This window comes from Mchenga conophoros, linkage group LG12 (genome assembly GCF_057382185.1).
Source record: "Mchenga conophoros isolate Kocher_MC1m ecotype Shallow Benthic linkage group LG12, M_conophoros_male_GT1.1, whole genome shotgun sequence".
NCBI lineage: Eukaryota > Metazoa > Chordata > Actinopteri > Cichliformes > Cichlidae > Mchenga > Mchenga conophoros.
In genome coordinates, this window is record NC_140537.1 from 8,951,877 (window position 1) to 8,976,899 (window position 25,023).

General features: G+C 38.2%; 1 protein-coding gene across 2 annotated transcripts in view; it reads right to left on the reverse strand.

Moving 5' to 3' along the window:
- The window catches only part of LOC146562113 (netrin receptor UNC5D-like), a 300,501-nt gene that overhangs the window by 172,629 nt on the left and 102,849 nt on the right, over nucleotides 1-25,023 (reverse strand). For both annotated transcript variants that reach the window (XM_085293595.1, XM_085293593.1), the window contains exon 2: nucleotides 17,323-17,541. In XM_085293595.1, coding sequence (XP_085149721.1) covers nucleotides 17,323-17,541 — 219 coding nt within the window. The remainder of the gene's footprint in view (nucleotides 1-17,322; nucleotides 17,542-25,023) is intronic.

The window sequence follows — 25,023 nt, forward strand, 5'->3', positions numbered from 1 at the left end:
AAAAAAAAAAGGCCTGCATTTGTATAGCGCTTTACTCAGTCCTTAAGGACCCCAAAGCGCTTCACACTACATTCAGTCATTCACCCATTCACACACACATTCACACACATACAGTATATAATTTCTCATGAGCCAAGCTGTCTGTGAACACTGGGGTGTGTCTGCAGTCTGGCTGGTGCTCAAAATGACAATTGCCTTATGGTTGCATTGCTTTCTAGGCTACTGTCGGTGGAGGTAAAGGTATCTCCCATTAAGGATTATTATTATTATCTGTATTTATTTTTTTTGGTATGACTGTCGAACATTGGTCCAAAATGGTGACGCTAAATAGGGCTGACTGCTATGCAAATAGCTACTAACAACATTTTTTATTGATGGGATGGTAATAATCTATTTTTATAATCCAAGTCCTGTCCTTGGGTGTTACACAGCACACATTGCAGATATACATGGTCCTTCCTGAGCATCTCTTGCTAGGGAACTCAAGGGCATTGTCAGCTTTATCAGAGCCTAGTGATTCATCAGGCTAGTTGGTAAATAAGAGATGTTATCAGGTGCTCCTTGTGGCATTGAGGGCTCATGTCCTAATCAATAACATTCCAATTCTTCACTGATCTCCTCCTGTGATTAGCCGAACTAATCCAATACACAATGTTGCTGTCTATTACTGAGGCAGGACAAAGCCTTCCCGTTCAGACCGCCCTTATCTGTGCCTTTGCGTTTACTACTGATATATGGTGGGTATAAGCCAAGGGCTACTGCGAGGACATCCTCGGGCTCTTCTAATTGTTAATCCACTTGAGCCAGCAGGTAGAAAGGAAATTTCACTTGGCCTGGCAGCACCACGGGCAGTTAAGTGAGATGACTGTAGTGAAAGCTAACCAATCGCCACCCAGAGACATAGTAAGTCAAGATAAAATGCCCTGTAATTTTTCTAACTACGTTAAAAGGAAATGGAAGATAGCAAAGTGGCATGGATAATGAAAGAGGTTGGGAAAAGGAGGGGCGGTTTGGACTGTCAGTCAGTAAAGAGTGGCAATGGCAGCAGGCATTTACTGACGTGGGGATGCTGATGAACAAGCCAAGCCTAATTTGAGTTAATGAATATGAAATATGCATCAGTTTTCACTCTCAAAATGATATGCAGTGAGCATAACTGATGAAAGAGGAAATGAACAGCATTAACTAGTCTGATTTTAAAGCATGTGAAGAGAACATTATACATACAGTATTAGCCTATAGAACTCTGAATTACAAAGTCCACACTCTAGGTGTGTGTGCATGCGTGTGAATGTATATATATTTTTTTTTTCTCACACACTTAGTCTCAGATATATTGATAGAATACAAGGCATGAAAGACAGCTGTACAAATTAGACAGCTGCTCCAACTTATCTAGCCCTTAACAGATGGATTCACTTGACTAATTATGTGTTCAAACAATCCTCTGATGAAGTGACTGATATCAAACACAACATAAATACTCTGAATGTAATTTTAATGGAAACAGAAGTCTGTGGTTTTATTAACAGTAAAGATGGTCTCTTGAAACCTAAACATATACCATCAGAATAGCTGTAGTTACATAAAACCCATGGAGGCTTTAAATTATTCATAGATTTCCTGGAGGTACATGAAGGTCATTGGAAAAGACCTCACTGAGTCCTAAATTCCTGTTATGAGTTCCTTCTAACCACCCATTTCTATTATTGAGGAGATAAGTCTTTTTTAAATAGTACCATACTGTCCAGTAATTTAAGGTTCACATAGCCAAGATCTACAAGTTCAAGGTTTCCAGTGTTGATTTTCTCCTAAAAATGTAGACTAATCTGTTTAATTTACCTTTTAAGCTTTAGGGATTCCAATCATCTCTAAGGCATGAGTTGTAAGAAAGCCAATAAAAACAATGAATGGACAAAGCTGCCATTATTAGCTTGGAAGTAAGCCTTGACTATATACTTATATATATATATATATATATATACTAGCCTTGATGGGTCAGATATGTTGTACATAGACATACTTCATAGTCATACTTCACTCCTGTATGCCACCACAGCACTGGTAACATAACTGTAGAAATAAGGTGCAACTGAACTGCACACATGCCTATCTTCAGTGTACTCCAGCATGTAACAAATAGCACTATGAAGTGGTGGGGGAAAATATTCTCTGAGCTCTGAAACACAGTTAGTTAATGAAATGCTGCAGGTTAGATCATACCTGGGTAATGTTTGTGATTGATCTCATTAGAGATAAGCTTATATTACATACCCAACAGCAGCAATGAAAGTCATCATCACAGCACTAAGATAATTCACAATTGTAAAAAGGTAAACCTCATCAGTAGAGCCATCACACAAACACTTAGCTTATACACTCATGTTGTTCTACTGGATTTCCACATTACAGAAGGCCATTCACACAGTGTAACTGATAAAACACACACACACACACTTAAGGAAGGAGGCCGGGGACTGGTGAGTGTCAGCACTACGGTCCAGGATGGGACGACAAACACCCACAAATACATCAGGAAGATGCCCTCACTGATCGTGTGCTCAGTAAATACCTGTGGGACTTCCAGATATAGGCGGACAAAATGGTGGCAGCTAACCAACCGGACATAGTGGTGGTGGACAAACAGAAGAAGACGGTCGTAGTGATAGACATAGAGATACTGAATGACAGCAACATCAGAAAGAAGGAACACGAGAAGCTGCAGAAGTACCAAGGTATCAGAGAAGAGCTTGAGAAGATGTGGAGGGTGAAGACAACAGTTGTCCCAGTGGTAATCGGTGTACTAGGTGCAGTGACTCCCAAGCTAGGCGAGTGGCTCCAGCAGATTCCAGGAACAACATCAGAGATCTCTGTTCAGAAGAGCACAGTCCTGGGAACAGCTAAGATACTGCGCAGGACCTTTAAGCTCTACTAGAGGACTGGGAGCTAGACTCTTGAAGGATAGACCAGGGGCGAGAGGGGGATTATTTTTTATAACCCTTTTTTATAAACATTTTCTAGGTCTTCCAGTTTGTAAAAGAGCCTACCAAGGTGAGTATGCAAACTTCAAACAGAAAGGTTGGGATTTGAACCAGAAATCTATCCCCAAAAAGTTCATTCTGTTCATCTGAATGTAGCGTTTGCAGTGGTAGAAACGTTTCATCACTCATCCAAGTGACTTCTTCAGTCTCAGCTGACTGCAGGCTTCCCCAACCAGTTATAAACAGTACATGAAGCTACCATCACTGGCAAACAATTGGCTGTGAGGTCAGTTTCTTCATTAATATTCAAAATGTCATGAGCATGGATCAACAACCACTGATCAAAGACCATTGATCAATGACCACTGATAACTGAACAATGAACAGGTCAATGAGTACCATTTGCAGAGAGTTGGGGGATGGCTGCAATCACAGCATTGTAAGATGGTGAAAGATGTACCTTCAGGCCCCCTCCTCAATTCAGAGATCGTCCTTCCTTTTTCACTTAAATGGCCTCCTTGACTTCCCGCTTAAACCAGGGTTCCTCCCTGTCGAGGATGTGTATACCCTTATTATTCAAAGAGGACTTTGTTATCCTACCCCAGAACAGCACCAAGTCATTGGTTAAGGTATGTGGATGACACCTGGGTGTCAGTACGTACCACAATTCAATGATCACATTAACTCAGTGGACCAACTCATCAAGTTCACCAGGGATGATATGAGAAATGACAGGTTAGCCTTCTTAGACTGTGAGATTTCCATCAGTAATGGGGGACATTTAAAAGTTGATGTGCTCTATAAACCAATGCATACGGATCAGTATTTATGGTTTGACTCTCATCATCCACTAGAGCAGCGGTCCCCAACCTTTTTTGCGGCTTATGTTCGACAATATTTTCACAGACCAGCCTTTAAGATATCACGGATAAATACAACAAAATAAAACCAGTACCGGTACCAAAAAAAAGAAGATTTATTCATAACACACGGGAAAAGACCCAGGGAAACCAAGTTAACGATAAAAACTATTTAAAAAAATAATGCTAAAAACCAATAAAAACAATACATTTCACACCCAAGCCTCAATTCTCGCGGCCCAGTACCAAACGACTCACGTACCGGTACAGATACAGCGGCCAGGAAAGCAGAAGAACAACATATCAAGAAGGCCCTGAGTAAATGTGGTTATTCCAGCTGGACATTTGTCAAAGCTGGGAAGGCACCTAAAGAAATCAGTCACTTGGATGAGTGATGAAACATTTCTCCTGTTGAAATTGCTACATCCAGATGAACAGGATCAACTTTTTGGGGATTTCCTTACCTATAATTGAGAATGCAACAAGAAACCAGAAATCTAATTGCTGTGAGGTGAGCTGGTGCTAATCACTAAAACGTCATAGCTGTCTTGATTAGCACTGGACTTTACGTTTACCCAGTCTCATTGTAAATTGATATTAGCTCTACTGAGTTCATGTTTGATTCCATTAATCAATGTGTTTTAATTAAGTGAACCAATGCATGACTTGAAAAAATGTAGCATATGTAGAATTAGGTCAACCACGTGTCATTACTGCAAATGTTTTTGACCCTTCCTTTCTCAGTAAACTGTATATAGTGTTACATAGGTTAAATGTTAAATTTATCACTTTTTTTAAGCACTTTTGTAACTGTGACACACACACACACAACTGCATCAAGGACAACTTGCAGTTCAGAATCGTGACACTGCGGTACGGACTGAAGGAGCTGGGGTATCCGATTATACCTCCTCAGCCACAGATGCCATCATACTAAAGTACACCTACTATACTCACAAGCATATGAACGACTGGAGGTCAACAAAAATAAGATTTTGAAAAGTATTCAATTTATATTTAAAAGATTTTTGTGTAGCTATCCGAAAGACACATACAATTCCAGATTATAGGGAATTCTGTGTCTTTGTTGAGCTTGAGCCTTGCCCATATGGAAAAGTAATAGGAAAAACTTCTAAAAGACTTGCATCAGCTTTAGCTTGCTTCATATAGTGAATTATATAAGGCTTATATGATTTACTCATGAAAGTGGCCACTTTCATATATTATTTTAGTAAGTATCCAAAACATACAAGTTCCATTTATATAATTTTTTCGAGGGATCTTATATCTGTTTTCACTCTTGTATGCTTTTCATACAAGTTTCACACAAGACAGATACAAACTTTATAAGATTTATATATATCTTTTCCATATGGGTGGTTTTATTTGTTCCATGCATTATTGTTTCTTGTTATGGAGATGACCGATATTGGAAGCTAAATGAAAAGGCACACATATTTATTGCTTGGGGATTCCTTATTGAGTTCTTTACAGATGTTAGCAGTATTCACCTGTTCCCGGTGGCCTCCTCACCAAGATGTGGAGCAAAAAAGTGAAAGAAGCTCAATTACTTGCTGAATATATGTAGCCATTTAAAGCATGTGTGTTATTGAATTATTTATAGGAATGGTGCTTGTCTATGCGGCTATTTAACTTCTTACTTAGATTTTGCTGCCACCAGAGATTCAGAAACTCCTGCTGTAATAATAAAGGCTACAAATTGGGGAATTAATGTAATTTCAGCCTTTTGCCTTTGAACCTATAACTACACACGACCAACTCATGGTTTGCTGACACTGGTATTACCACTGTAGGAGTGGAAATGTACAAAAAGTTTAAAGTATTTATGAATCAGGTTAAGTCTTTAGAATCAGAAAGACAGAATCAGAAAGTAATATTGCTTAGTTCTAAAATGCATTGTGTTTGTAAATCCACTGTGATAACAGTAGACTGACTGCACTTACTTTTCTTAAGAAAACTCAACTCCATGGTGGGTTTTTGTTTGTTTTGCTAATAATTAAAAAAAAAAAAGGGGGGGGGGGGGGGCAATTTAGGCATTCATTGACTCACTGATACATTCATCCCTTCATTTTGTACGCTATTACTCAGTGGTTTTCTTGTCTAACCCACTTGGTATCAAATTGGGTTGTATGTGGCCGTAAACTAAAATGAGTTTGACATCCAGCTCAAAATGCTAAAAACCGTAATCAGTGTGTAATTTCAGTATCAGTCATGCCCTTTAATGTAACTCAATTTAACAGACAGAATGTACTCAGTATACTATTACATGGATAGCTTTAATTTGCTTCATCATGGTGTTAGTTCCGCCCTTCTATCCCCTCAAACTTGAGTCTGAGGTTCAAATCACAGCCAGTGGTTACCATGGCTACACAGCATTTGGTAATAATATGTCAGTGCATCTGGCATATTAGGCAGGCCAATACGTAATCATGCAATATACTGCATATCAAGATTCTCTGTCATAAAGAGAAACCCTTGTATGCACGGATTTGGCTTATTTCATTGTTTAATACTTTAACATGTCCTTATCATTTATTTAATTATTTTTGAAATGTAATCTTTAAATATTACTAATTACTCTCTAAAAAATATCCTCAGTTCTAACTTAATATCATTTTGTTTGCAGCAGGTTTTTTCTTCTTTCCTTTTTTTTTCTTTTCTAATTTCCAGTTTTTATTTGCACAGTGTTTTTTGTAGCATTTTATAATACTGTTGATGAATGATATGACACTGAGTATTTATTTTTGTAACAAGTATTTTTATTTTTTAAATATTACATTTAAATAAATTTAAATGGCATTAAATGAATGTCTACAGAAAAAAACCCTTTGCCTCATTGATGTGCCGTGCAATTTAGAAAATGACAGAAATACATGTACTGTAAAATTAGTGGGGGCTTTATGGGTGAATGAATAAAGGTCTAAGTCAGAGCTTGAGATAAGTTATTCATCTATAGAATGAAGATGTGCAAAATAATACAGGAACAAAACTAAACTAAACTGAGAGGCGTTCTAACAAAATAAAAACAATGGACACCAACAGGATTGGAACAAAACATCCAACCTATAAGACAGAACAAGGTATATGCACCTGTGATATGTCTTGGACTCATCACACCAACAGAAACAATTTTGAAAGATCTCTTTGATCAGTGAAGGGGTGTGCCATCTTTCATCAAAAACCAGAGCGAGATCAAGTAGTCCCTGCTTCTCATCAAAATCCCTCCTCTCTGACTCCAGTTCAAAGACCACAGGGGAGCTTTGAACCCTCTGCTATGGGGATTGCAGCTGGTCATTATGTCAAAAAAGCCTGTCAATCATCTAAAAGCACATTTTTTGTATGACAACTAAAACAGAAAGCATCTCCGCATCTGAACAATACCCTTTTTATGTCAGAAACACTTTTTTTTTCTCATAAAAACAAGGTTTGCATGTATTGTTACCTACAATAAGCCACTGTGCCACAGTGTTTAAGCTGTGAAGCAAACAAGAATACCTCCATGTACCGGGAACCAAAGTACACATGCATGTTTTGTTGTGTTTGCTTGGATTCCATTCACAATAACAATGTTTGCCCACTTGATCTAACTAATGATGCTGGTGCTGGATTGTAAACACATTTCTATCACCCGATTTTATCTTTTGGGTCCAGTGGATGAAGAGTGGAAATTAAGAACAAAGGAATTGTTTTTGCATATTCTGGTCCATGTTTTTGAAGTTTTACTGCAAGACATTAAAATTATGTCACACAAAACATAATGAGAGAAATGTTTCATTATGACCAGGGGCATGATGCCCACAGCTGTTTGGGACACCACTGCTACACCTTAATAACTGGTAGAGGTTCAGAAGAAAAAAATAAAAATAACTTGCACTGACAAACCTACTCCTTGGAGATGGGCTGGGAAACCAAAGACAGATGGATTAGCTCCATCTCTAATTTACAGTCTGCCTTGTCCAACCTAAAATAAACAGCTTCTGAAAAAGAAATCTTAATGTCCATGACAACATCATCTCACGATTATTATTAGTAGCAGTATTATTATTACTACTACTAGTAGTAGTAGTATTAGTAGAGTCAGTTCAGGTCACAATATCACAAAGAGATGTTTCCTTCTCAATTATTATTGAACAATGAAAAGACATGATATACATTTAAATCCAAAGAACCCAGCCCCTCATCTGTCAAGGAAAAATGCTGATTTTAATGAGGGATATTTTAAAAACATGTGTTTGTCGTTCTTCTCTCAGCATGTGAACACTTATAAACTGCTTAATTACAGATCTTCTTGTTCTGCTCTTTACACAACAGAGATGCTGCCACAAAGAGAGAGAGACGTGTCTCTGTGTCATTTGAAGACTAGGTGTAGCTTTTTCCATAAAGATGAAGCCTTACAGGATCCCTGTTTCATTAATTGAGGATACTATTTTTTTAGAAAGGCCACAGAGTGAAAACCGCTGGAGTTTGTGCGCAGTCTGCATCTTTGCCCATGTTCTCCTTGTGCGTGTATGGGTCCGCCTCTCAGGCTCCATCCAACAGTCCAAGAGACATATTAAGATATATTAGGTTAACTGGAGATTTGAATTGCAGGTTGTGGCTCCAGCCCCTCTACAACCCATTTGATGAGTAGTTGAGTAAATAAACAACCTAATAGATATTTAAATTTAAAATATGAATTCAGGTCATTAAAACAATAGCAACTGCCCAGTATATGCAGGTTCTAAGAGACAGAAATTGCTTCTGTATTGGGACAAGGTAAAGTGTAACATAATGGAAAATTACAAATAGATAAAGTACGTTTGTACATGCAACTGCATGTATTGTATGCATTTTTCTTTAATACTGTTCATTATTTTTGCTTTATTTGGCCCCCTCAGTTACTAATGTTAATTTAACATGCTATTAAACCCTAACCCTAACTATAATCAAAGTGCTCTAAAAACCATCATTCTAACTGGCAAAACAAATCAAAAACTATACATATTTTTGTATTTGGCTTACACTTTAAAGAGTTAACACTAATGTCTAGAATAACACATTTGAGGCTGCCAACTTCCTGTGTGTTTTGTGGAACAATAAAGTTAATTTACAAATGTACTTGTCTTTCCCTCTTTGTCCAAAAAGAGTGACTCCAAGCACAGTTTAACTACTGTGTTTGCACAAAGATAGCCTCAAAGCTATGACAGAAGCATCTCAACATGATCAGGTTTAGGCCGGGGACTGGAGGGAAACTCTAATGTAGTGGAGGAGGTATCACATCCATTAATCACGCTGCCTTCTGTAGCATGGAAACAGGAATATTAATAAGTGGCCTCGTGTAAGCAACTCAGAGTAATGTGTTACTGGACTTGTAGGTATTGCATGTAATCAAATGAAGTCAGCCCCAGACCATCTCACTACCACCACCATGTTTGACTGTTCTTTTCATGAAATGTTGTTCGTTTTATGTATTGGGATGCAAACCTTTTTACCCACCGATAAGGTCAGTGTTCATAACTCAACACACTAAAGAGGCTGTGACCAGAGCAACATCTAAGTCCTTTTGTAACCTTTTGTTCTTGGAGCCATTTTGGGAAAGTTCTGTTCCATGGGCTGTGTCCCAATTCAGGGTCTGCACGCTTGAAGTACGCATTTCAAGTGTGATTACGTCACCGCCACGCGACGACGGCTGTCCCAATTCGAAGTGTACTTCAAATGCATACTCCAAATGCGCCGTCGATTTCCCCAAATATCAAGCGTGGTCCGGTGCACGCTTCGTGGTCCCATATATCCCACAATTCATAGCGCGGCGGTGGGTGTGGATAATTTTGCCGCAAAATATGGCAGAAGGGAGCGGCTGAAGAGGGTTTTTTTTCCCCAAACTTTATTGAACTTATAAAGCGAACAGTCAGTCATTCCAGTTCAGTTTGTACAGGCAAATAAGAGTAACAATATACAGTACAATGAAATAAGAAGGATAAATAAATAAAGGATAAAAAAGAAAAAAAAAGGGGGGGGGATGTGACAGACTTCATGACAACTTTGTACTTGAAAGTTGTGACAGCTCATTCCTTAAACATTTCTGAATGAACTTCAATCAATGATAAACCTTTTTTATTGGAAGTTAATTTAAGAGAGTTTAAGTAATATTCAATTTCAATCAAAAGCATATTAAATGATGACATATATATATATATGTATATATATATATATATATACCGTAATTGTCGGGCTATAAGCCGCTACTTTTTGCACAAGCTTTGAACCCTGCGGCTTTTAGTCAGGTGCGGCTTTTCTATGGATTGTCCATGATTTTTGTCATATTGTAAGATGATTTGTTTTGTTTGTTCCGCTGTTGTACGGCACTACGTTGCCTGGCGGAAGGGCATGTGATCGGACACACAGGGTTCAAGAGTGGTATGTTGGTCACGTGTCCATCCGCCAGGCAACATAGTGCCGGACAAATAGCGTGAAAAACAAACTTCAAATTAACGCTACACGTTCAGCGGGAGTCGTGGATGAAAAGCAAGTTATGCTCAACTCCACCGGTGGAATCTGACAGCGTGGAAAAGTGTGAAAACATCCATGATCACCAACGGATTTCGAAGGGCTGGACTGCTGCATGATGGAGAGGAGGACACCGCCACGGCCCTTCTGAGGGTGTTTGACTCTGACACTGACAACGAGGATTTCTTTGGTTTTGAAAGTGACAACGAAGGAGAGAAGCTGAGAGTGGATGACGTAGCCACCCTGAGCCTGTTCGTATCCGACACTGGAGAAGAGGACTTTGGTGGTTTTAGTGCGTGGGAAGATGGTGGTGAATGACTGACTTTTCTTCTTGTTAAAGCCGTGTCACTGCACCTGAGCCTAAAAAGTAGGCCGAATCTATTTTTCTGGTGTGCTGTAGGTTATTGTTATGTACTACATTTGTTACTCATTTATGAAGCACAGTACATGTTTCGTACTTGTAATTACCGCTACTTGTACATATACCTAAAAAGTTATGCAAATATGTACCCATAACTTGTTTTTCAAAATATTAATAAAAGTGATGTGTCTCCAAACAGCCATCTCTTTCCTGACAATTCCCTTTGTGCATATTCTCTTACATATGATAAGTCAACATTGAAACACCTGCGGCTTTTGGTCAGGTGCGGCTAATGTATGTACAAAACAGGATTTTCCCCTGATTTTAGCTTGTGCGGCTAATATTCAGGTGCGCTTTGTAGTCCGGGAAATACGGTATATATATATATATATATATATATATATATCATAATAATCTGACAATACTATAATATTGGCCATATTATATTTATGTTACCACAGTGAGATGATTTTAGTCTCATGAACAACATTAACTAATTGTTATTTACTAACTAATCTTAAATGACTGTTCAGCACAGAAATGAAGCCCAACTATCATGTTTTACAGTCCTGTGGTCTCAGCCTCAGATACTCAACTAATCAATGTGATGTCATGACAAAAATGAATGACCAACAAAACATTTTTCTCCTTCATTTCTGTCAAACAATGCTGTATGTAACGTGTCTCGCGGTTAGCATCATGGTTGCTAGGCAACCTGAACAGCGCGACGAAGCGTATACCGTCCCATTTCACAAGCCTCTCACTTCCGCACTTCTCGTACTTATAGTACGCACCGTACGTAGTATGCGTAGTGCACGTACTTCAAGCGTGCAGACCCTGAATTGGGACACAGCCATGTTTTCTCCATTTGTAGAGTGGAGTCTGAAAACCTTACAAATGGCTTTGTAATCTTTTCCAGACTAATAGATTTTGTTTCTCATCTCTTCTTCAGTTTCTTTAGATTGTGGTTTAATGTGTTTCTTTTTCAGATCATTTTATTCTACTTCACTTTGTCAGACATCTTCTATTTAAGGGTTTCTTGATCAACAGTTGTACGTGTAATGGGGCCTCAGTGTGGCTTGTAAAATTGTACACAGCTTTCCAAAAATGTAGTTAATTATAGTTAATTCATAATTTAACAAATGAAAGCACTGCTTGCTTTGTTTAATCTGATGAAATGCCACTGCTTAAATGTGAATTCTTTGTACTAATCTAGCCCTTGTTAATTCATATCTTTATAAGACTCAAAACATTTCTAAGATTATCATGATCACGGCATGATTATCCCAATGGTTTTTGAAGCCTTAGTCATTAGTATATATTACTTTTTTTGGAACCACGTGACCATATTTGGATGAGATTGTAGAATGCTTGGTTAGCAAGCTAGAACCATGAACTACTGTATATGTTTGTAAAGCACAGATTCGCATACGTGGTTATTAGTGCTAAGTGAAAGATTAAATAAAATAAATCAACATAAATAGTAAAATTTCACTCACTCAACACATATTCTTGGACAGTCTATACCACACAGAAAGTCATATTATTTGTCAGTTAATTTTATTCTGCCACAAACAAGAATCCTGTACTTTGATATGCAAAGCAGACAACTGTTAACTATAGCTCCCCATGTTAGCACCTACCAGTAAAAACAAAAAAAATTAAAATTCACCCACCGAGGTATTTTAATGTGGGAACCTGTGGAAGTAGACACTCTCGTGGTCTTTTTTTTATTTAATGTGGAAATTACCACTTGATTCTACAGTCACAATAATATGGTTACCTTTGATATGTTGAACAACTAGAGAGCAGACACAAAGTTAGCCATTCTACTTTGTATTCTTATTTATACAGCAATATAGAACAAATAGCTGACAAAAACTGGCCTTAATACCAGACTAAGAATGAAAAGTGTAGCAGCAGGACCCCTGAGTGTATTGATCTCAGCAAGGGATTACTGCTTATGAATTCAGCTTTTTAGTTGTTAGGGGAAAGGTGTTATATGTTATTTGTAAAGGTTCCACAACCTTTTAATTCCGGAAGCAAGAATTTGAGATTTTTACTTCAACCTTTTGTTAACATAGCAGCTGTATGCTGTAGCCTCGAGGCAACAGCAAAAGCTTTTGGTATAGCGTCTCACTCTTATCTGTCAAATCCACTGATTAGCTTCCCTCCTGCTGGATGCTGGATGTTGATGTGGAATATGAACTGAGCTGGGCCAAATACCACCAAGTGAACTTTCCCTTGTACTTTTCCACTGTACACAAAACAACAAACAATTTGAAGTTCCAAATTTCATTTTGCCATTATCAAGCTCACAACAATTTCACAGCACAGCAATCACACTATAATGAACTTCCAGAAGCAATTAAAGGCTCTTTCTGTGGAGAGACCTTCATGAATACAAGAACGACGGCTTTCTTGCAGCCTGTAATCACAGAGCATTCCAGCCGAGGTGTCACATTGGCTTTTGTTGTTTGCCAGAAATCCTTTCAGGAGGCCTCAGTCAGGTCTTCTAATCAACACGCTTCCGCTTGACAAAAGCTAATGGGACTTAATTGGTATGGCACGCCACTGCTTCCATCACACTTCAAATCACAACCTCGCCCGACACTTATATCATTTGGACATGTATTGGTGGCACACATTGTTTAAACAGTATTCACACATTATTTTAAGGTTCCCAGCTGGTGTAGCCTGAGGGCCAGCATAGTTTCTGAGTGACTAGCCTTGGTCATGGCCTCTGTAAAGCACTTTGTGATTTTATCTTGAAAGGTGCTATATAAATAAAATTTTACTTTACTTACTTTACTAAATAAAATGACTTAACTAATCAGTTTAATTTTTGAACATATAAGCAGTAAACTAAACACAGTGAATAATAAAAACGACTGCAATGAGAAAGTGCAATTTAGGCTTTTAGGAATGATTAAACTCTTAGTCGGGGTATTTAGAACTGAACTGGGTGTACTGATGCTTCTGAAAATTCTTACATTTTCAAAGAATACCAGTTATTAAGCTTAATAAGAGGAACAAGACAATAAAGCAGATGCTCTCCAGAGATACATGCAGAGGGAAAAGTGTTACCCAAGGGGTACTCAACTAATTTAAAACTGCACTTGCATAAAGTGCAGAGGACTTGCAAGAGAAAGATTAAAAATAACAAATGAAAAAAATCAGTTTAGTCAGTAGAGACTTACCTCTTAAAATTCACCAGGTCACCTTCACTTTTAGCCTTTTATGTGTAATTTTCATCTATTTTGCATACCCCAATTGAAAGCTTACAGAAGAGCTGTAAAACTAAACTGCGCCTAACAGATTTGATTTCAAAGGGACGTCATCTAGTTGCTGAAACTCTGCTAGTGTGGCATGTGGCTAAAACCTAACCTAACTATAATCCTACCTCCAAATGGTTTGAAAGCAACCAAGTGGATGGTAAGAGTTTATAATATACATCAAGTATGAACATTCAGCATGGTAGAGTCTATGTAGAATCTTGGTGTTATGTAAGCGCATGCTTTGATTTTGCGAATCAAGTATTCTTTTATCAGCGTGTACTCTTCATCATCTGGTATAGAATAAAACCCAAGATAGGCAGTCATATGCTTCAGTGATACAGTTATACAAAGACTGTAAAAATTAACCTATGCCAACACCTGAGACTACAATTGTGGAGGAAAGTGGAGGAAAACACGTCTTCTACAGTTCAATTGAAAAAAAACCTTAGCTAATGTGTAGCTTACATGTAGGATTTACAGGTTACTGGCTCTGGTGCCTACTGTATAAAACAGTGATATTTTATGTCTGCAAAGAGGGGCACTATTGTACAAAATGGAAAAGCCATTTATTAGAAAGTCTAACCATTTATTAGGTTTGACTTGCTGAAAAAAGAGCACAGAGAGAGGCAAACTCTTTCTAGGGAGAGTAGTTACTAGGGAAGGAACATTGTCTTAATAAAGGAAACCATCCATATATAGGCAGAGAAAAAAAGAACTACTGAAATCACAAATCTACTACACAACGTTGATGTGATGCCGTTTTTTATAAGTCATTTTATAACCTCCTGTTGGAAGTCAGTGCTGTTGAGCTGGCATTCACTCGTTCTAAAGGTGTTAAAACAATGTGGAAGAAATTTGGCAGCCTTTCTTCTGCTTGGTAGGAAACTCGCAGCAAACAAACATTCTTGTCTAAATGAAACGCTTTGTTGGCCCATCAGTCAATCTACCCAACCATTCTCCCTAAGAGTGATTTTGTTGTTGCTGCTTCAGTGAGATCACACTGCTTCTGACTTTGTTTCTAGCAAAAATTCTCTATAGTTCACCAAAAGAATCTCATTTCTGGTGAATTAAAAATTGATTTTGTAAAACTGTATGTATTTATTTAAGTCAGCTCTTGTTGTCTGGATGCCACACACTGGACACCGCATAGTTAAATAATTTTAGTTTGTTGAAAGTTCCTTTTCCTCAGTGAGTTTTTTTCATGTAAAATGTGAACTATTATAAACAACAAGAAAAAATTCTAAGTTAGAACAGACACAGTTAGTTGATGGAAAGGATTTTTCTACTTGTGTTGCAGAAAAGTTTCTTTTGTATGAAGATGGCACCTTAAACTTCTTTGCACCAGATGGAATATAACTGGGTTTTCTTTGAAATTTGACTCACATGGTTTACATCCATCATGGTTAGAGTTTGCCCAAAGTTGGGTTTATGAATCAAAATTTGAAGGTAAATGTTTCAGTATCTTCACATATTTCTGTGTTCATTCCAAATTAAAGCTATTTGACTGTTTCCTTCTAAAATTTCTCCACCCAAGGGAACTGCAGTACAACACGGTGAACCAGCATCTACTCAATGGGCTCAAAGGAAGCACTTCCTAAATTAAAAATGAATCAAAAATGTAATTTAATAATCAAATGTGCATCAAACATGCAATTTAACTATTAATTTTCAATTTAGCTGCAGTCAAGGGGAACTGCTGCTGTAACACTATTTCAGAGTGTGCAATCATACCAGAAAAAGCATTTAAAAATGGGTCTTCTTCATTGCTGTGAGTGACGGCTCATGTGAAACTAGCTGAAATCAGGCTGATGTGGTACAGTATATAAACCTCCATCTAGTAATGCAAGGAGCTTAAAATAAGCACTTCACATATTGCTTGGCCCAGCTATGATTACTGAGGCTGTTCTGCTTTTGTTGCCTTAAATCATCTGAGGCCACACTGATATTTCTCTTGATGGTCTGCCTAAGCTGCTGTGGTCAGGACCTGAAGTCATTTTCATGACTGTCATGACTGCCAAGTCCACCAGAACGCCCCAGTTGGGATGCAAACCAAGAACCTTCTTACCGTAATTGAAATGGGTTTATGGTTTTAGCCAGTTAAGTTGGTTCAGGCAAATAACCAGGATGCCTCATGGATGAATTCTAGGTGTTTCTGGGAGACACTGCAGAGATTATAATGCCTCAGTGGACTTGAGAACATTGTGGTTCCCCACATTACCAGATAGAGGAGTTGGTTTGGCGAGAAGGTCTGAAAATATGGCAAAACTAATTTTTTAAAAGATGGTTTTGATCTTTGTTAGAATGATTATTTAACATGGTCTCTGATGCCAGGATATGGGAGAACAAATGAATAAATATTAATATGAGATAATATGATTGCTTGAGGTCAGGGTTACCAGTGAGTAGGTCAATGGCACTTTCCTCAGTGTCAGCAAAATTCAAGTAAACTTTCCTTCAGCATCATTTTAGTTGACATATATTTAGCTGAAATATCCATAGTAACTTTGTAATTTAGTTTACATAATCATGGTTGTAGTTGAGCTTTACTCATTTTTCTGAAATAGTCAAAATATGTTTATCTAGAGTTTAGTCAAGGCAAGGCAAGGTTTTAGTTTAAATTATGTTAGATTTCTTTTGTTTCTACATTCTTTAATCATTTTGATGATTCGAACTAAATAAATGAAAGAAATTTTAGACCGTGGGGAAAAAAAACTACTAAACTGGAACACCAGTGTTTGCTTTGACAGATGCTACAGATCTCTGCAGAGACCTTTAAAATGGAGAACTGTTTACGTATGCAATCATCTGACTTGAACACATCATCTAGTTTATCCATAATGTTTCTGAGGGAGACATAAAACAAGTTTTCTTTGTCAAATTTTGTTTTCATGTTTGCTGAATTTCCTTTGTGAAAAACAGGTATTCAAATAAAACTGATTTATTTTAACTTTATAATTAACAATATTAATACTGTTGTTATGTAAGCTTAAAAACTGTTTCAACACACAGACTGTCACCATGTAAAATGCGAATCCCTTTAGCAAAAAGTTTAAATTTCTTGTCTTCTGATAACACCAAAGAGTAGTTGAATATAGTAAATAACAGTTATTAACAATAAATATCAGTAAATGCTGGTGTTACTGAACAGTTTTCAAAAGCTCAGTAGTACACAAACTCGATAGATAGCATCATTTGCTTAATTTAATTAATTTACAAGTTTATGTTACTTTTTAAACATTAAAACCAAGAGCTTTATGTGGAAGTGTATATCATCATTATTATTATTATTATTATTATCATCATCATGTGTGGAAGTATAAAAAGCTTTGTCTTACCAGTGTTGAGGTCCTTGTACTCGTGAGAGAAGTGCTCGTTCTGATGAACCCACTCCCCATTGCATTTGAAGAAGATCTGTAAGGCAGGCACAGCTCGACAGCGCAGCTTGATAGGGTTACTTTTGACAATGTAGGCATCCTCCGGCTCCTGGATGAAGTGGGGCAGGGTGCCCTGTACCGAAGGTACAGCATCTGGTTGAGCATCACCTGTGGCACCACCTATAACACAAAACCCTGGTTACTTCACCATCCTAGTTGTTTCTTTAAGGGGAAAAAATAAGAGCAGAACAGGTAGTCTGATGGAAACAAAGACATCATTGTTCTGGTATCAGGTGGATACGCAATTTAGCAGTGAAAAGTGAATTTTATTTTACAAACAAGATGATAACAGCAACTACTTTCAGATTTAAAACGATTGCTCAGTGGACAGTGTTTTGACATCGGCATTCATCAGAAGCTAACATATTGTAGAAAAGCAGAGTACACTCAGAGCACAATTCATCCCCCATCCGAGCAAAACTCTTCTTCTCAGAGCAATTTGCAGATGAATGAAATCAGAGCGGAACAAGTGGAGAGGAATTAGGAGGAGACTGATTACCCAAATTGTGGCTGTGGAGTCTGAATACATCTTATCTCAGCCACAAGGCCTGGATTTTAGTCGACACAAAAACAGCCTTTGTGCTGGCGCCAGCATGCCCCTTTGTTTAACGACAATTCACGGCAGGTTACTCTGTTTTTTTCGTTTTGATGGTTGACAGTTCATTGATCTAAGCGCACTATTAGAATCGTGGACTCTTACACTTCATATGTTTTTTTTTTTCCTTCAAAGAAAGGTTCTAGACTCACATTTTGTCATTTGGCCATCTCTTCTGGGTAAAGCACAGTGAGTTCTGTGGGCTGGGACAATGGGGAACAGGATGTTTGTGCTCCTGCCATCCCCGGGATCCTTCTCAGAATTACACCTCAGTCGAATCAAGACAGCTCCAGCTAAGCTATTCAGTGCCATAAAAGCCAATGAGAGCTATTATGCCCCCGCTATCAAATCCAATCCTGTCCCTTGAAATCGAATCTGCACTCTCACCACTTCTCTCAATCAATGTTGTCCTTGTTAAATGGGTAAATGAATGGATGCGGGTGTATAGAAGAGCCACACATAAAACAAACAGACAGGGAGGTGAATGACTGGAAATTATACAGTTTGCTGACATTTCTCAGTATAGTATGTCTCTATCACAATGCTACGACATGTACTTCCTGTAAGTAATCATATCACCGTTATATCCTCAACACACCTTAAAATAATTACAGAAACAAGGGACATGATGATTTCAGATCCAATCACTGATCAGCTGGCACATTTATGTGATGTGTTAATCCATATTCATTCATGGCCCTCAGATGTATTTAGCGCTGTAAAAGCTGGGAAATAATACAGAACTATGGGCATAACATTTACACATACATCTTTTCTGATTTGTTTAACTGTAACATTCACTTTTAGAGTGTTTTCAATAACTTCTTAATTTGCCTTTTTTTTAAATTTTCATGTAAAGTTTTAATTCTGTATAAAGCTAGCTTTAAACATTTTCATAACTACGTAGGATCATTTTTAGCATGGTTAAGGTGGAGGGTGGTTTTTGAAAAAATAGTTGTTTTCAGGTCCATCTAAAAAATTAGAAAAATTGAATTAGAAAAATCTGAAAAAAAAAAATCAAATTTTGCCCTTTAATGGAACTCACAAACTCAATATCTCAAATTACTGTAATATTGAATTATTGCTATTCAAACAGTATAAATACCATGTATATTTCAGTCTAGTTCAGTACACACAGCCATGGGAAAGACTGCTGACTTTACAGTTGTTCAGATGATGATCACTGACACCTTCCACAATGAGGGTGAGACAGAGAAGGCCTTTACTAAAAAGGCTGGCTGTTTGCAAAGTGCCACAGTATACTAACGTAAACCTGACTTGAAGAGAAAATGAAAAGAACCAGAAAAGAAATGGACTGTGGCTCAGTATTCCAAAGTCCTCTTTATTTGGAAATTAGTGACTACAAGTCTGGAGAATGAATGGAGAAGCACATAATCCAAGGTGTTTGAAGTCCAGTGTGCAGTCTGTAATGATTCCCATGCCATCTGCTGGTGTTGGCTGATCCAATGTATGTTATCAGGCCAAAAGTCAATGCAGCCATCTACCAGGAGCATTTCATGTTTCCATCTGTTGACATGCTTTATGGAGATGCGACTTTGCTTTTCCAACAGGATTTTGCAAAAACTGAACCAAATGCTTTTCTGACCATGATATTATTGTGCTTAATCAGCCAGCCAATATGCCTGACATGAACCTCATACATACTCTATCAGGCATTCTCAAAAGGAAGATGAGAAACACCTGACCCAAATATACAGACAAGCTCAATCTTACACAGGTGTTCAACTAATAGTAAACTACAAAGAATGACATCAAAAAAGAAAGTGAAAAAATGAAATAGTAAAAATAACTCATAAGAAAACTTACATAAAAAATATCCCATCATGGTCAAATACTTCCATTTTGTCACAATACAGTTACAAAAAAACCACGATGCCACAGGGTCCTGCACGAGCACTGATTTGAGAAGAGTTAAGAGTGTGGCCTGTCTTCCACTGCTAGACCCAGTGCATCATTGCACTAAAGCCAGAGGGTATCACAAGCAGCTTTGACAGAACACAAGTATTTAATGTCCTGGGACAGAGAACAGACTATAATGCCAGTATATTAATATATTGTAATGGAGTATCGCTGTGTTTTGCAGTGTTAAAGTGAGATGCCACAGGAATATTCAGGATCTTTTTTTTGTATTTTGCTTCTGAGCTCATTTTTGCAGTGTAAATCAAACCGTACTGACATTTTATTACGTGAATCCCCAGTGTGATAACAGTCCTTAAAATAGGTCATGCTTAAATTCAAAAGAGTACATGACTGAAAAGAAATAACTGTGAACAAGTTTTATATTTTTGAATTAATTGTAATATTTTCCTACAGTTTAGCCAAACGCAATTACTAATGAAAATCGATAGAAAAGACTTATTTAATCATATGATGTCTTGATATATAACTCAATGTGTAACATTTAACCCTGTGATATTTCATCTTAGGCTACGTCTACACGTACATGGGTATTTTTGAAAACTGAGATTTTCCTCTTTTTTTTTTTTTTTAAATCCTGTCCACACGTCAACGCAAAAACGAAGGAAAATGCTGCTAGGAACATGCCAAAGAAACAGGTGGCGATATATTCCTAACCGTGTAGGAATGTTGGCCAATCAGAAGTCTAGAAGCATAGGTGGGAAAGAGTAAACAAAGATGGCGCATAGAAGCAGAAAGGAGTCTTGTGTGAAGGGACAATAACTGTGTGCGTGTATATGTAAGCATTTAAAAACTACAGAGAGTGAAACTAACAGTAACAGTATTTTGTCTAAGTTAGGGTGACCAACTGGACATGTCCACTTTTCACGTTCTGTCCGCGGTGTCCAAGATTGATGAAAATGTCTGGGTTTTTCTATAGGCCTACAGAGGAACCATAGTTTTAAGTTTTAAGTTTTATTTGTCATATGCAAGTTAGCACAGAGTCAACATTGCAATGAAATGTGTTTGACGAGCAGCAGTCACTCAGCAGCATGGTACAGTAGAAGAAAATATAATAAAATATAATAAAATAATAAAAAAAATAGTAAAGAGCAAAATATTAGAGAGACGTGGTAAAAAGAGAAAAGATGACTAAATATATATGTATCTATAAATATAAATATATGTACACTAGTGATTAAATAAGAAAATCTTGAAAAGAAATATGACGGGAGGGCAGATGGGATATTGCACAGGAATGAGCAGCAGAAAATTACAGTATTGCACTTTTTAAATATAAATATCAATGACAATAAAGTGGAGTGACCAGTGCAGTGCATATGTGTAGGGATGGGTACCGGTTTGACATAAACGGTAGTAACCAGACCGAAAAGCAGCGCACATTTCGGTGCTTTATTTCGGTGCTTCCCCCGCCCCCTGAGATGGCATACACTTTACAGGGAGTGCAGAATTATTAGGCAAATGAGTATTTTGTCCACATCATCCTCTTCATGCATGTTGTCTTACTCCAAGCTGTATAGGCTCGAAAGCCTACTACCAATTAAGCATATTAGGTGATGTGCATCTCTGTAATGAGAAGGGGTGTGGTCTAATGACCAACACCCTATATCAGGTGTGCATAATTATTAGGCAACGTCCTTTCCTTTGGCAAAATGGGTCAGAAGAAGGACTTGACAGGCTCAGAAAAGTCAAAAATAGTGAGATATCTTGCAGAGGGATGCAGCAGTCTCAAAATTGAGAAGCTTCTGAAGCGCGATCATCGAACAATCAAGCGTTTCATTCAAAATAGTCAACAGGGTCGCAAGAAGCGTGTGGAAAAACCAAGGCGCAAAATAACTGCCCATGAACTGAGAAAAGTCAAGCGTGCAGCTGCCAAGATGCCACTTGCCACCAGTTTGGCCATATTTCAGAGCTGCAACATCACTGGAGTGCCCAAAAGCACAAGGTGTGCAATACTCAGAGACATGGCCAAGGTAAGAAAGGCTGAAAGATGACCACCACTGAACAAGACACACAAGCTGAAACGTCAAGACTGGGCCAAGAAATATCTCAAGACTGGTTTTTCTAAGGTTTTATGGACTGATGACATGAGAGTGAGTCTTGATGGGCCAGATGGATGGGCCCGTGGCGGGATTGGTAAAGGGCAGAGAGCTCCAGTCCGACTCAGACGCCAGCAAGGTGGAGGTGGAGTACTGGTTTGGGCTGGTATCATCAAAGATGAGCTTGTGGGGCCTTTTCAGGTTGAGGATGGAGTCAAGCTCAACTCCCAGTCCTAATGCCAGTTTCTGGAAGACACCTTCTTCAAGCAGTGGTACAGGAAGAAGTCTGCATCCTTCAAGAAAAACATGATTTTCATGCAGGACAATGCTCCATCACACGCGTCCAAGTACTCCACAGCGTGGCTGGCAAGAAAGGGTATAAAAGAAGAAAAACTAATGACATGGCCACCTTGTTCACCTGATCTGGACCCCATTGAGAACCTGTGGTCCATCATCAAATGTGAGATTTACAAGGAGGGAAAACAGTACACCTCTCTGAACAGTGTCTGGGAGTCTGGGAGGCTGTGGTTGCTGCTGCACGCAATGTTGATGGTGAACAGATCAAAACACTGACAGAATCCATGGATGGCAGGCTTTTGAGTGTCCTTGCAAAGAAAAGTGGCTATATTGGTCGCTGATTTGTTTTTGAATGTCAGAAGTGTATATTTGTGAATGTGGAGATGTTATATTGGTTTCACTGGTAAAAATAAATGATTGAAATGGGTATATATTTGTTTTTTGTTAAGTTGCCTAATAATTATGCACAGTAATAGTCACCTGCACACACAGATATCCCCCTAAAATAGCTAAAACTAAAAGCAAACTAAAAACTACTTCCAAAAACATTCAGCTTTGATATTAATGAGTTTTTTGGGTTCATTGAGAACATGGTTGTTGTTCAATAATAAAATTATTCCTCAAAAATACAACTTGCCTTATAATTCTGCACTCCCTGTAGATTCTAGCCAATCATTTTACATTTCCGAGGATAGTAGGCGGGTTTAGAGCAGAGCTACAGATTAAAAATGCCCAAGGCGAAACGGTCATAAGTCTGGCTGTACTTCACAGCAAAAGATGCAAACTCAGCAGCCTGCAACAAGTGCTTTAAGGTGATACTGTGCAAAGGAGGTAACACCTCAAATCCGATGAAACACCTGGTGACGCATAGCGTTTTTTTGAAAGCTGAGAAATGCGCTGTATTTGATAGCTTGCTGCGAGACCTCACAACGTGCACATCTACTGCGGGTGGGTTGCCTGTTATCGGACCTGGAGTTAGCAACATCTCCCAAAAACCCAAAGAGGAGAGTCCTGGCCCCTAGCTCTGCCAGTGTAGCAGAAATGATGACGGACGATGATGGCAGCAGCAGCCGTTCTTCTCTGCGTGAGTAGCTTAATGTTGTTTGTGTGTAATTTACGTTGAGTAGGTTAACCACGTTATTACATTAATGCATGTAAGGTGAACTAGCAAACACCGTCGTAGTTACATGCGGCTGTCTTCTTGTTTGATGGCAGATACTCCCTTCACCCTTGCCAAAAAGGCTAAAATGACCAAAGAAAAATTGGAAAACAGCTAAACATGAGAGGTTTTTAGACAAGGTTTGTGTTTTTTCCATTGTTTAAGCACTGCTTCCAGCCAAGAGTGATACCATATATGCCCTATAGCTGCAGAAAAGGCTAACATTGTTATCTTTTTACAAAAAAACAGCTGAACATGAGAGGTTTTTGGACCAATTTTGTGTTCTCCATTCTTTAAGCACCGGCACTGTTTCAAATGTACCGGTTTGTTACTGGTATCGGATAAAACCTAAACGATACCCATCCCTACATATGTGTGATGTCATCCCCGAGCTGATGCTTTGTGAGCGCTTCTTCTGCGCTCACAGATCGGACAGACAGCGCGCAGCAGTGTGCCTGATGATTTTTAAAAGACGTCAAAGTGCAAGTGGAGCTTTTCAGATAAACTGCAAAATAAATTTCCCTTGTACGGTCCTAGTAATTTTTTGCCCTTGTTGACTTGTAAAAGCTTATATGACATTTTTGTTTCACCATTCATTAACCGCACAGAGAAGCCATTGTTTAAATGTGTTAAACATTTCTTTAAGCAAACAGTATTATTCTTCATGTTCTTCATGAATGGGCCAAGTGTCCTCTTTTTTGGAAATCAAAATATGGTCACCCTAGTCTAAGTCGACCATTGTAGAAATCCATTTCACTGAAACAAGTGCACAGTGTGACGTCAAAAAAGGCGCACACCTTTGACGCTGCGTTTTCTCCATTTTCCTCGTCCACACGTAAATGCAAAAATTGAGTTTTCGAAAATCAACACCCTGGCAGGAGTTTTAAAAAATCTCAGTTTTCAGTGACCGAAAACGCCGCAAATGTGCAAACGCATAGAAAAATCTGCGTTTTCAAAAATACCCGGATATGTGTGGACGTAGCCTTAGTCATCTTCGGTGATAGCCGATGGAGCTAACAAATATATGTTATGGGAATATAAAAGTCATTTCTTAAAAACAGGAGACAGAGACAGTGTTTATTCTAACAGACATACATCAAAAACTACATTTCCCCCCCCAGAATGTTTCTTTGCTTATCTTCAGAACATAGTTAGGACCTAAGGCTGGGGTTTTCAATAGTGATAACCTAGACCTCACGGGGTTAAAGCATCCAATTCAAGTCAAACCACTTTCCTTTCCTAAACCTACTCAAGAATATATTAATAACCTTGTAACTGGAAATATACTTTTGTCATGTCCAGTTTAAAATAAATACATAAGTAATTAATAGTGATGGCCAAAGATGCCAAACTTAAAGCATCAAGGGGTGATGCTTTCATAGCATATTTTTCTTTATAGTCATGCAAATAGACTTAAAATGACTTGGAAGTGTATGGCCAGGTCTGACTTTCTAATGAAAAATATGAAAGAATCAACACAAGCAATTTTCCCCATAATCACTGACTGACAGGATGAAAATATTCATGCAGGACTACTTTCAGATGGAGATTAGATTATTTCTTGTGGCTATGTA